The 12,649-nt window shown below is 36.3% G+C and overlaps 1 protein-coding gene and 1 long non-coding RNA gene across 2 annotated transcripts; one reads left to right on the top strand and one right to left on the bottom strand.

Moving 5' to 3' along the window:
• Window positions 1-1,019, top strand: LOC114355620 (uncharacterized). The gene is made up of 2 exons (XR_003656122.1): window positions 1-160; window positions 887-1,019. It is a non-coding gene; the product is annotated as an uncharacterized LOC114355620 (long non-coding RNA).
• Window positions 1,020-10,191: 9,172 nt separating this feature from the next.
• On the bottom strand, window positions 10,192-12,352 carry LOC114355617 (uncharacterized protein K02A2.6-like). Its single transcript, XM_028308560.1, has 2 exons — window positions 12,103-12,352; window positions 10,192-11,726 (listed from the first exon to the last, which is right to left on the bottom strand). The coding sequence occupies exon 2, from the start codon at window positions 11,701-11,703 to the stop codon at window positions 10,300-10,302; it is 1,404 nt and encodes a 467-aa protein (XP_028164361.1). The 5' UTR covers window positions 11,704-11,726; window positions 12,103-12,352; the 3' UTR covers window positions 10,192-10,299.
• Between the last annotated feature and the right edge of the window lie 297 nt (window positions 12,353-12,649).

The raw sequence follows: 12,649 nt of genomic DNA, 5'->3' as shown, positions 1-12,649 counted from the left end.
GTCTGACGTTTATTAAATCTTTCCGTGAACGCGGTCGATGTTGATCGATGTAAATAAAAGAACACACGCTACGTGGCGTTAGCGAGCATCAGCGTGAAGTTCACTAGTCAAAGCAAAAGGCGTGTTTCTTGTTTACGGAAAAAAATAATTGATTTTGTTGGTAAGTACCTTTTAAATTGATATGTGTGAAGCGTACTTTAATTCCCTGTAACTACGGGAACTCTGTTTGATGATTAGTTTTTCGAAAATTTGCATACATTTTGCTAAATTCTTATAAATATTACAGCTCACTTGTTGGCAGGTCTTCGTCAACCGCTGCCTTCGCCGAATTCTCGGCATATACTGGCCTGAGAAAATCTCCAACGTCGAGCTATTGGAACGCTGCCACGAAATTCCGATCGACCAGCAGATCAAGCGCCGCAAGTGGAACTGGATTGGCCACACTCTCCGAAGGGATCCCGATCACATCCCCAAGCAGGCTCTGGATTGGAACCCCCAAGGAAAACGCAAACGTGGTCGCCCCAAGCAAACTTGGCGGCGTACTGTGGCAGACGAGGCGAAGAAGATCGGCAAGACTTGGAACGAGATCAAACGCGTAGCTCAAGACCGAACGCGATGGAGGACTGTTGTGGACGCCCTCTGTCCCATCTAGGGGACATAGGACCATAAGTAAAGTAAGTCAAGTCACTTGTTCATAAGCTCTAAAACCAAAATCTAATATAGCGGCGTCAAGCGCGACATGAAAATATTTATCAAAAAGTCATTCCGGGAACGGTCATTTCGGGAACGTTCTCGTATATGACAGGCGTTCCCGAGATGACAATCTTTGGGCAAAATGATGCTCTAATGCTTTTAAAAGCTTAACCATGCAAAATTTTGCTTTTAGGTATTCATTTAATACGATCAACATGGAAAACTATAAAAGTGAAAAGAAGAGGAAGTCGAAAAACAAATTAAAAGAGGATAGTATAACTTATAAAAATATAATGAAAAGGCTAATGCAAGGAAGCGCAAGTTTTTATATGTATAAAATGACACCTGAACAAAGAGATATGAAGAGACTGAAAGATAATGTTAACATAATTCCTAATATCTGTTTATTTTAAAACAAAGTGTATATTTTGATTTTTAAGCATTAATATGCAAGAAAATCTCAATGATACTGCAATTAGCATTTGCTCCTGATATTTAATGTTTGTTGATTGACAAAATTTATTGTTATTAGATTTTAAGTCTAATTTTTGAGACTCATGTTCCTCATTCCTTGTAAAAATAAAGGTATAATACTGTAACTGTATATTATTGCTATAATGACAAAAAGTGGGTGTTGCGTTCATTTAGGGAACGTTAACGACATTTAAGGTACTTCATTGTCATTTTGGAAACACTCCCATCATTTCGGGAACATCACAAAAACGGCAAATAAATCACTAATAAGTAATGCTACACTTTAATCTTGCATATTTAATATGATATGGCCTTTAAACTTTTATATTATATTTATATTATAAATTATAACGTAGTGCAATACAATAAATTGAAATTTCGGAACGAAATTTACACCAATTGAAAATTTATGGAGAGTATTTTGAAAAATAAATGTTTTCAATCAATAAATATACAGAACTAACAACATTATCCGATCCGAAAACTTATGCTCTGATTGATATTCTTTCAAAAAATATTTTTATTTCAGTGTTCTTGGATCTAGAACTGAGAAGACGAAAGAGTCCTGGAAATGGTGCACGTTAATAGGTATGGCCCGATGGAGACTAAGTCCATTGGATTGTCACGATACTAATACAGCAGAATGTTCATGAAGAACAAAAGTGTTCTTGTGGCAGAAAGTCTGGTGCTGGCAGAACCAGAACTGAGAAGACGAAGTCTTAAAAATGAAACAAATAGTTGTTCGCGCCACACGCCACACTGCTAGTGCGGGGTGCGCGCGCAGTTGAATCCGAATCGTCTCTCACTCCAACCACGCCGAGCTGAACAGACGACAGCTGTTATACGAGGGCTGCACTAAAAGTATCGGGAATGGAATATTTCCACTGTTCCAGTCATATTAAAATCTATTTAATTGCAAAGTCCAGGGTTTTAAAAATCGTATACCATTTATTTATTTAAAAAAAGATTCTCGGTCGTATCACAAGGTCTTGTCAAACTTGTTTAGTCGTTGAGAAAATGGAATTGACTCGAGAAAATTCAAGAGCGATGATTTATTATGACTTTTGAAGTGGTTTAACACAAAAACAGTGTGTTGACCGGATGATTTCTGCATTTGGTAATGAAGCCCCATCCAAAACCACAATTTATCGCTAGTTTCCTGAATTTCAACGTGGACGTGTCAAGCTCAGTGATGATCCCCGTCAAGGTCGTCCAAAAACTGCAGTCACCTAAGAAAACGTTGATGCTGTGCGTAAGCTGATTGAAGAAGATCGACATGTGATATACCGCGAAATTCAGGCAACTTTAGACATTGGCATGAGTCAAATACAAATAATCTTGCATGAACAATTAGGTGTAAAAAAGTTGTTTTCCCGATGGATACCGCATTCGCTCTGTGAAGAGCAAAAAGCAGCTCGCGTTACTTGGTGCGTCAGAACTCTCGGGAGATTACATGCAGGATCCTCAAATGCTGTATACAACATCGTATCAGGTGACGAATCATGGATATACGCGTACGAACCCGAAACAAAAAACCAGTCACGAGTTTGGGTGTTCGAAAATGAATTAAAGCCAACAAAAATTGTTCGTTCACGGAGTGTTGCAAAAAAAATGGTGGCCACGTTTGTCTCCAAAACCGGCCATGTTGCGACTATTCCTCTTGGGGGACAAAGAACGGTTAATGCAGATTAGTATGCTAGCATTTGTTTGCCACAGGTCGTTTCTGAACTCCGTAAAGAGAACTGCAACCGCCGCATCATCCTCCATCACGACAATGCGAGTTCTCACACCGCGCACTGAACAAAGGAGTTTTTAGAGCAAGAAAACATAGAATTATTAGTCCATCCGCCGTACAGCCTCGACCTAAGCCCTAATGATTTCTATACTTTCCCTTAAATAAAGAATAAATTGCGTGGTCAGAGATTTTCATCACCTGAAGAAGCTGTGGAAGCCTACAAAACGGCCATTTTGGAGACCCAAACTTCCGAATGCAATGGTTGCTTCAATGATTGGTTTCGTGTATGGAAAAATGTGTCAAATTTCGCGGAGAATACTTTAAAAAGCAATAAATACATTTTTAAATAGTAATGTTGTTTCACTTCCTTGATTCCCGAAATTTTCAGTGCCGCCCTCGTATTTTTTCCTTTTATTTTATTACATTATTGTAAAAATCAGAAAGAAGGCATATTATTATTAGCCAGCTCCCGAACAATAGTATTGTGCTGCTGTAATCATGGCTATAATTATCTTGCCCGGAGTTTGCGGCTTTGAATGTGTCAAAAATTCAGTTTGCATGAAGTTACGCAAAAGCAAGCACAACTACAAAAACTGCAATGCAAAATCATGAGGGGTCCAGGGTGTCGAGAAAATTCAATAAATTCAGCAAATAACTTCAAGAAGACCGTGGTTCTTCAATAAATTGGGAGACAGTAGTCTCAAAAAGGTCCTTAACTTTGGGGCACGCAAGATTTTCCGCTCACTTGAAATGGTCGACTCAGAAACATGCAAATTTTTTCAAACATGTGGCTGATGAAGACCATCTATCTTACACTGAATTATGCTTAACATTAAGCAGCTTTGTTAGTGGGTGGACCACAGATCACAGAAACTAAAGGGTGATGTGACATGGGAGCGGGTCCGGTGTCACAGCAACGAAAAACGAATAGTCGCACTGAATGCAATGTGTGCATGACATACACTCTTCGTGACGTATTGTTTTTATTTTGATTACTTTGCGTGTGTGGATTTCAAATGCGACACTGGGTTTCGAACTCAGCGCATTAGTTGGCATCTCTCTAGATCTCTATGGGGTGGACTTAATCCGGATTTACGAAGTACAGGACATACATAAAGATCATCAACTTTTTAACGAATGAAGAGGTAGAAAACATATCAAATCCGTTTAGCGACACTTTAATTTGTAAATCGTCTGATGAAATAATCAGATCTGAAGCGATTGTGACGTAAATATGACATTACAAAAATCAATAAAGGTGTGAAGAAATTTATAAAGAACAAATTACACCAACAACTGATTTTAATTAATAAATATTCGAAAGTGAAATTTTCTCAACATCATTATGACAACCGTACATAACTGATTTCTGGTCTCGTTCGATTTATCTCACTAAAGCGTCGTCATGCTCATTAGTGAAATTGCTCGAATGATGCAACAGCTCCAGAATACACAATGCAACAAGTATAATTTTGATTAATGATAGTTCAGATGATGGAACTGATCCATATTTGTCATCTTAGATACTATTATGGCAATTTCGTTGGGGTAGTCAAATGTTTGTAGGAAAGTTTGTTGTTTAATAGTAGCTTCTATGACAATTCGACTGTGGACTACCAGGCTCTCGAACTCACGCTCGGTTTTCGGTGGTCAGTGTCTGTATGTATGTTACAGTTAAATCGATTTTTTTTCCATTTATCTCACATCCCTAGTGTATATCCCTAGATATAACTCATTTCACTAAGCAAAAAATGTTTATCGCACAACCCACTGATGAGTTAACACCATGAAACCTGTCTAAAAACCATCGCTGATTAATCACAAACCCTTCACAGCCCGTATCTAAATAGGTCAAACCGTTTTGGAGATTAATGGGAACATTCGTTTGCACACAATGAAACAAGCTCTCGCCCTAAACGCACACACCTTTCCGCAGAAGGTAAATAGCCCGCATTTGTCTTTCGTCGCGGCACGGCAAGCTTGACCGGATGATTAATAAAGAAAGATGTTACGAAAAGCCCTCTTTTACAGTACTCATACCTACTGTTTAGTATTTTCATACTAAATTATAACGATAGAGGTCGCCACTGAGCGAACCGCCCTGTTTCGGCCCAACTCGACACGCGCCTCAGCGTGCTCCGTTTTTTTTTATCAAAGTATACGTTTTAACAAATCCTGTATAACCAAACCGTTCTCAAAGTAACAATATAATAAGTGGTGTTTATATAAAGTGTATCATTTACGAGATCCTGCACGAGCCTCACATCAAAAACACAACACCTACTTCTCATTTTTCTTTATGAAATATGACGCTCAGAAAATCAATGCTAGCTATCATTTTAGTAAACACAATTATCACAACAAGAAAATATAATAGTCCCATGAAGCTTCAGGTTTGTCTGGCTACCGCCCGATTTAGGTGAAGGTGTAGAGTGGATTTTTTAAGCTAAAAAATCAGAAGGGGATTATCATGGAGAAATGGATGCGCATAATTTTGAGAAATGGCCTAAAACATAAACATGAAGAGAAAAAAGTGTTACTGATAGGCTATAATATACTAATATTATAGTTTTATTTCTGGTTTCAAAATGTTATACCTACATAAAATTCAGCCTGGGTCAGTTGTGGTGATGGACAATGACCTATACCATTCTCGACAGCTAAATTATAATGAAAAAATAAACAAATAAATTATAATGAGAAAAATATAAAATCGGAACTATTAAAATAATTTGACAAAGACCGTTTGTTCCAAATAGAAATATGTCGATACTCTTGCAGAATCCAAAGGAATTACAGTGCTTTGTCATCCCCCATACCACTGCGAGTTAAATCGCATCAAACTCATTTGGTCACAAGTGAAATCGTACGTAGGAAGACGAAACAAAACTTTTAAAATGTCCGAATAAATTAAAAAAGGATAAGAAAAAATTGGCAAAGAACAATGGGCTAAATGTGTTAGACATATAATTAAAGAAAAACATAAAATGAAAGATCTGGACGGCTTTTGGATACTGTAAGTGACACTATATCAGCAGAACCGTTTCTTATTAATGTCACCCGCGACACATCGGACAGTATGAGTGACGACTCATAGTGTCATACTCCGACTCCGAGTAATGTTGCCTCGGTAAGTACCACGACACTGCGACCTTCAGAGATCCGCCGTAGCAGTCTTTTCCGAGAAAGTCGCCATGTTACTTCAATACGTACTGCAGAGCTCATGTAGTGAAGGGTTGGAACTACAGCGTAAATTACTTACCGCTTCAAATTTTGGAAAAGTAATTAGGAGGCGCAATGATTTATGCTGCCATAATAATTGTCAAACATATTATTTACAAAGACTCTGTATCGCACATTAAAAATCCATAAAACATGAGAATGATAACAAACAGAAGGCGGTAAGACAATTAGAGGTCCGAGAAAATGTAAAAATAAACCCATGTGGCATTTATATGTATAGACGAGGAATATCATTACCTTGGAGGTAGACCTGATGGCATGATTGATAATGAGACAATTGTAGAAATGAAATGTCCACTAATTGCTTTTCATAAAAGGACAATAAAGAGGTTGTCAAAAATAAAAAGCTCCCGTTTTATTCATTAGAAAAAGACCAAGACGAATAATGATAAATAAAACTCAGAATTGGTTTTATCAAATCCAAGGTCAAATATACGTTAGCCAGAAAGAAAAATGCCTGTTTGCCATATGGACAGGTGATTGTAATAAGATAAACATAATAACAAAATATACAAACTACAATAAAAGGGAAATAATACTTTCGGCTTAACATGTCCAAGGTGTGAAATAAATAAAATTTGAAGATCATAAGAGCCACAACATCAAAGCTCGTGTAATAAATATGGCAAATTTAAGTAACATCTACGCGAACGACATAAAAGACGAAATATTAAAATAATTTGACAGACTGTTTCAAATAGAAATATGTCGATACCCTTGCAGCATCCAAAGGAATTACAGTGTTTCGTCTTCCCCCAAACCACTGCGAGTTAAATCCCATCAAACTCATTTGGTCACAAGTGAAATCGTACGTAGGAAGACGAAACAAAAATTTTAAAATGTCCGAATTAATTAAAAAAAGATAAGAAAAAATTGGCAAAGAACAATGGGCTAAATGTGTTAGACATATAATTAAAGAAAAACATAAAATGAAAGATCTGGACGGCTTTTGGATACTGTAAGTGACACTATATTAGCAGAACCGTTTCTTATTAATGTCACCGGCGCCACATCGGACAGTATGAGTGACGACTCATAGTCTTATACTCCGACTCCCGAGTAATGTTGCCTCGGTAAGTACCACGACACTGCGACTGTACGATATCTACATAATAATAACGGAAGGCGTTGAGACAATTAGAGGTCCAAGAAAATATAAAAATAAATCCTTATGGCCTTTATTTAGACGAGGAATATCATCACCTGCACCTGATGGCGTTATTGATAATGAGACAATTATTGTATAAATGAAATGTCCACTAATTGCTTTTCATAAAAGGACAATAAAGAGGTTGTCAGAAATAAAAAGCTCCCGTTTTATCCATTAGAAAAAGACCAAGACGAATTTTAATCTATACTTATAATAAATCTATAGAAAGGTCAATTCTGTACCTACATGAAATACATTTTCAAAATAACTATCAGGGGGTTATTAGTGATCGATACTGATGCCAAAAATGCAATCAGTAAAATTTTTGTCTGTCTGTAGACAGACGTATGTTCCTTATAGAAACAAAAACTACTCGACGGATTTTAACGAAACTTGGTACAATTATTATTTAAATATTGCTTCTACTCCTTTTCGATGGGCCATCGTACATTCATCCCATATGATTAAATTACACTCACGTAATACCTTAGCTTTGTCGCTATTTCTTGAAATACTACAGGTTGGACTTTCCATGCGATCTAAATCAATTGGTATTTTAAACATAGTATGAGCAGTTCTTCCTCCTGGTAGCAATGTTGCAGCTATACCTGATGAAGCCACGGCAAGAGCAATTTTACGCTGATTTCGAACATAAGCTAATATTAATTTAGTCAAAAAGGTTTTCCCAGTTCCTTCAGCTGCATCTAAAAACCATATTGTTCCCAAATTATTCTGAACACACTCGCACACGCGATCATAGACTGAACGTTGTTCTGCAGTCATCATTGGGACACCGTTTTCTAATGTTGCTAACAGTTCCTTTCTCAACCAATCTCTGCAGAATATTCCCTATTGGTAACCTCTCCGACTGAGGTTGGTGTTGGCATTTGGCAAACTATATTCACAGACTGATTTACCGCCTACTGCTGTTAAGTCTTCCTGAAGAGCTAATAAGCACTGATTTATGGCAAGATCGCCTATTAGATATATTAGAGATATATTCCGAAGAAAGTCTTCTGCAAATTTTTCTTTATATTTTTCCCATAATTGGACAGGATCTGACAAATGACAAAATGTGAGCAATGTTTATTTGTAATAAATGACGTAACCGTCGTGGATTATCACTAACACAGGATTCTGCTAAAGCGTCATCCCAATGCTGATCATTTTCAAGCAAACGACGCGCTTGGCAAGCTGCATGATAAGTTGGATGAACAACATCGTCTACTTTTCTCAAATCTACAAATGATGTTGGCCCTCGCACTGTATGTAATAATAATCTCAAATATAATTTTCCATTCCAATTTAAAAGAACGCAATTCCCAGTATCGGTGTGTTATGCAATGACAATAAATAAGGCTCAAAGGCAGACTTTTCGTGTTGCTGGAGTAGATCTCGGTGTCAGTTGTTTTTCACATGGTCAGTTAAATGTCGCTCTTTCCCGGGTTAGCAGTTCTAGAAATCTTTATGTTCACGTGCCGGACGGGTCAACTTTCAACGTAGTTTACCCGGAAGCTTTGCGCTGAAGTATTTTCATTCTATATGTACCTTAAGCCTCATGTGAAAGTGATCTAAACACAGCTATTAATAATAATATTCTGTGGTTCCTTATTGCGATATTTTTTAACAGTATTGTGGATTGACATATTATAATATTTCCCTACTTAAAATACGAAAGTTAATCTGTCTGTCACATCAAAACCACTGAACCCTGAGGAAGGACATAATATGCTACTTTTTTACGAAAAACGACGAAAACGCGGACGAAGTCGCGGGCAAAAGCTAGTGATAAATAAAACTCAGAATTGGTTTTATCAAGTCCAAGGTCAACTACACGTTACCCAGAAAGCAAAATGCCTGTTTGCCATATGGACAGGTGATTGTAATAAGATAACAAACTACACATTAATAAATACAAACTACAATAAAAGGGAAATAATACTTTCGGCTCAACATGCCAAAGGTGTAAAATAAATAAAATTTAAAGGTCATAAGAGCCACAACATTAAAGCTCGTGTTATAATGCAAATTTAAGAAACATCTACGCGAAAGACATAAAAGTCGAACTATTAAAATAATTTGACAAAGACTGTTTCAAACAGAAATATGTCGTTACTCTTGCAGCATCCAAAGGAATTACAGTGCTTCGTCTTTCCCCATACCACTGAGAGTTAAATCCCATCGAACTCATTTGGGTTGGGCAAAAGTAAAATCGTACGTAGGAAGACGAAACAAAACTTTTAAAAAGGTCCGATTTAATTAAAAAAACGATTAGGAAAAATTGGCAAAGAACAATGGGCTCACAATTGGTTTATCAAGCCCAGGGTCAACTACTCGTTACCCAGAAGACAAAATGCCTGTTTGCAATATGGACAGGTGATTTTAATAAGATAAAAACTGAAATCATCTTAAAAGATGATGAATTTTGGGAGCATGTCATCGTCATGAAACAAAAATTATTAAGATTTTATACAGAATGTATGCGGCCTGAATTAATAGACCAAAGGATTCCCAGATATATGAAAATCAGAGATCCAGTGTATTATACAGGAAGCAATCGACATCAGATTAATTATTGCTTCTCTTGAAAAAGAAAATGAAGAGAATGAGAGAAGTAAAAATAATAAAAAAACAGAACAAGGTGGAGACNAATAGACCACAGATGTAATGTAATGGCTCTCGATGTTTTCAATTTATTTGCATCAAGAACATCATTAGCAACACAGATATGTGGGTCTAGACAAAGTGCAAAATATAATCGCAAACCAGTCGAAAAGTGGTCGAAAAGCCCCTTTTTTGTATGGAGTTTTGACGGATTCGATTTTCGATTCGATCAAAAAGTGCGTTTTGTCTAGGGGGGATGGATTAGTGTTTTAATATTGAAAACTCTCAGAAATTAACAACACATTTTTATTGTAAAAAAATCAAACATGAACAAACATGAATGACAGATGACATTGACATTCAGTTCCGAAACCATAAATAAAACACCTTCCCCCCGAAATTACAAATCTAATCGGTTAGGTGGTTTTACTACCCTGCCACTTCTAGTACAATAATTATTATCATAGACAACATCTCTTGGTGGAGATACCCGAGCAGGGGATGAAATCATTGGATCAGAATTCAGTGTAGTATTGTCTTCTGTAGCCCTGGAATCATCATTATAATAACTTGTCTTAAATTGCTTAGTGTTTGAAAAAGATTTTTTTAAATGATTTGTAGTTCTACGGATTGGAAAGCTCCCATCTCTTTCCACCCAGTATGACCTAGGCTCTTTACATTTCTTTACAATTTTACCCTTTTTCCAATATTCATCCTTTCCTGTACGATATACCACTTCATCACCAATATTAAATTTAACCTCTTTTTTTCTGACTGACCTATCAAATTTAGATTTATTTATAGACTGCTTCAAGATTAACAATTTGTGTATATTTTTAATAACAACAGGCTCCAATGCTTTTTCAGTAATTGGTACAAGTGTTCTCATGGTTCGACTATTTAATATTTGTGATGGAGATACTACCATTCCAGCCAAAGGTGCATTGTTATATGACATTACATATTCTCTATAGTCCACACTATCCTCTGCAGCTTTCTTTAAGATATTCTTGCTAATGTCTACTGCTTTTTCAGCCATACCATTGCTTCTAGGATAATGAGGACTACTTGTAGTTAAACATATGTCCTTACTTTTAAAATAATCTAAACATTCTTTTGAGTTAAACGGATTATTGTCAGACACAATTTCAACAGGAAAACCAAATCGAGAAAAAATTTCAATGAATCCTGATATTACAGATTTTGCTGACTTGTCAGGCAAAGGAATAAGTTCAAGCCAGTGTGAAAAATAGTCGACAACAACAAGATAAGGTTTCTTAGCAAATTCCAATATATCAGCACCTATTTTACTAAATCTTAATTTAGGTATTTTGTGTGGTAACAATGGTTCATGACAATTTCTAGATCTAAACTTTTCACATGTGTGACATTGCATAACATATTGATATATTTCTTGGGACATTTTTGGCCAATAAAACAGTTTCCTACTCCTGTTCAAGCATTTTCCAATACCAATATGGCCTTCATGTATTAATTTTACTACATCAGATCTGAGATTTTTAGGTACAATGATTTTGTCCTCAAGAAACGCAAACCCTGATTGAAAGTATATGCTATTCCTCAATTTATAGTATGGTTGACAATCAGCAGGAACTTTGTTTTCCTCTGGCCATCCCTCATGATAATATTTACATAGTAATGAAAGTGTTTCATCATTATTAGTTTCTTTTCTAAACAATAATTTTCTTTCAGGCGACATGGGCAAGTGTATGGACACAGAGTGCACAATTTGCAACATTTCTTTATCATGTTCAGTAACACTTAAATTATTTCTAGATAACATATCTGCAAAATGTATAAATTTACCTGGAACATAATAAACATTTAAATTGTAATTTAACAACTTTAATCGCAACCTCTTTAATCTAGGGGATCCAATTTTGGAAATATATTTAGACATAATTGAAACAATTGGTTTGTGATCTGTTTGTACATCTACATTTAGGCCATATATGTATCTATGAAACTTTTTTACAGCAAATGTAATAGCTAATAGCTCTTTCTCCGTTTGACTATAGTTAACTTCTGATTGGTTCATTGATCTTGAGGCACATGCTACTAGTTTTAATACATCTTTATCACTTTGGAATAAGCAGCATCCGAGGCCATCTTTAGAAGCATCACATTGTAAAATTATTTTTTTATTAGGTTCAAATGGACAAAGAGCAGGGGCACTACTTACTTTTAACTTAAGTTCTTCAAAAGCTTTCTTGTGATTAGGTAACCATATGAATTCACAATCCTTTTTCAATAATTTGCATAAAGGTGACATCAGACTGGCCATCTCAGGAACATATCTACGAACATAATTAAATGATCCTAAAATTTGCCGCAACTCATCTTTATTAGTGGGTTCTTTTAAATTTACTAGAGATTCTACCCTATCCCTATCCATAGACATACCATGTTTATTAAAAATTTGTCCAACATATTTGACTTGTTGGGTCTAATTCTCGTCACTACACTGCACAACTTAAAATAATTACGTTTTTTGTCGGTAAAAACGTCCTGGTGACGTCACTTAAGCATTTTTCTTATACTGCGTGCGGTCGTTGCGCGTGCGCACAAAGGAATGAGACCGCTCGGACACCGAGCCCACAGCGTGGTAGGGGTGGGGTTGCCCGCTCTTTTGTTTTTTACTACTACTACGCTGAATATTGTGTGCGGATTGGGTTGTCGTACAGGGGTACTACTACATGGTAAAATAAATCTCGGAGGCGAAAGCAGGA

Source organism: Ostrinia furnacalis, unplaced genomic scaffold (genome assembly GCF_004193835.3).
Source record: "Ostrinia furnacalis isolate ACB-3 unplaced genomic scaffold, ASM419383v2 OfSCF2432, whole genome shotgun sequence".
Lineage (NCBI taxonomy): Eukaryota > Metazoa > Arthropoda > Insecta > Lepidoptera > Crambidae > Ostrinia > Ostrinia furnacalis.
The sequence above is the reverse complement of the archived record's forward strand: the minus strand, read 5'-3'. Positions and strand labels throughout refer to the sequence as shown.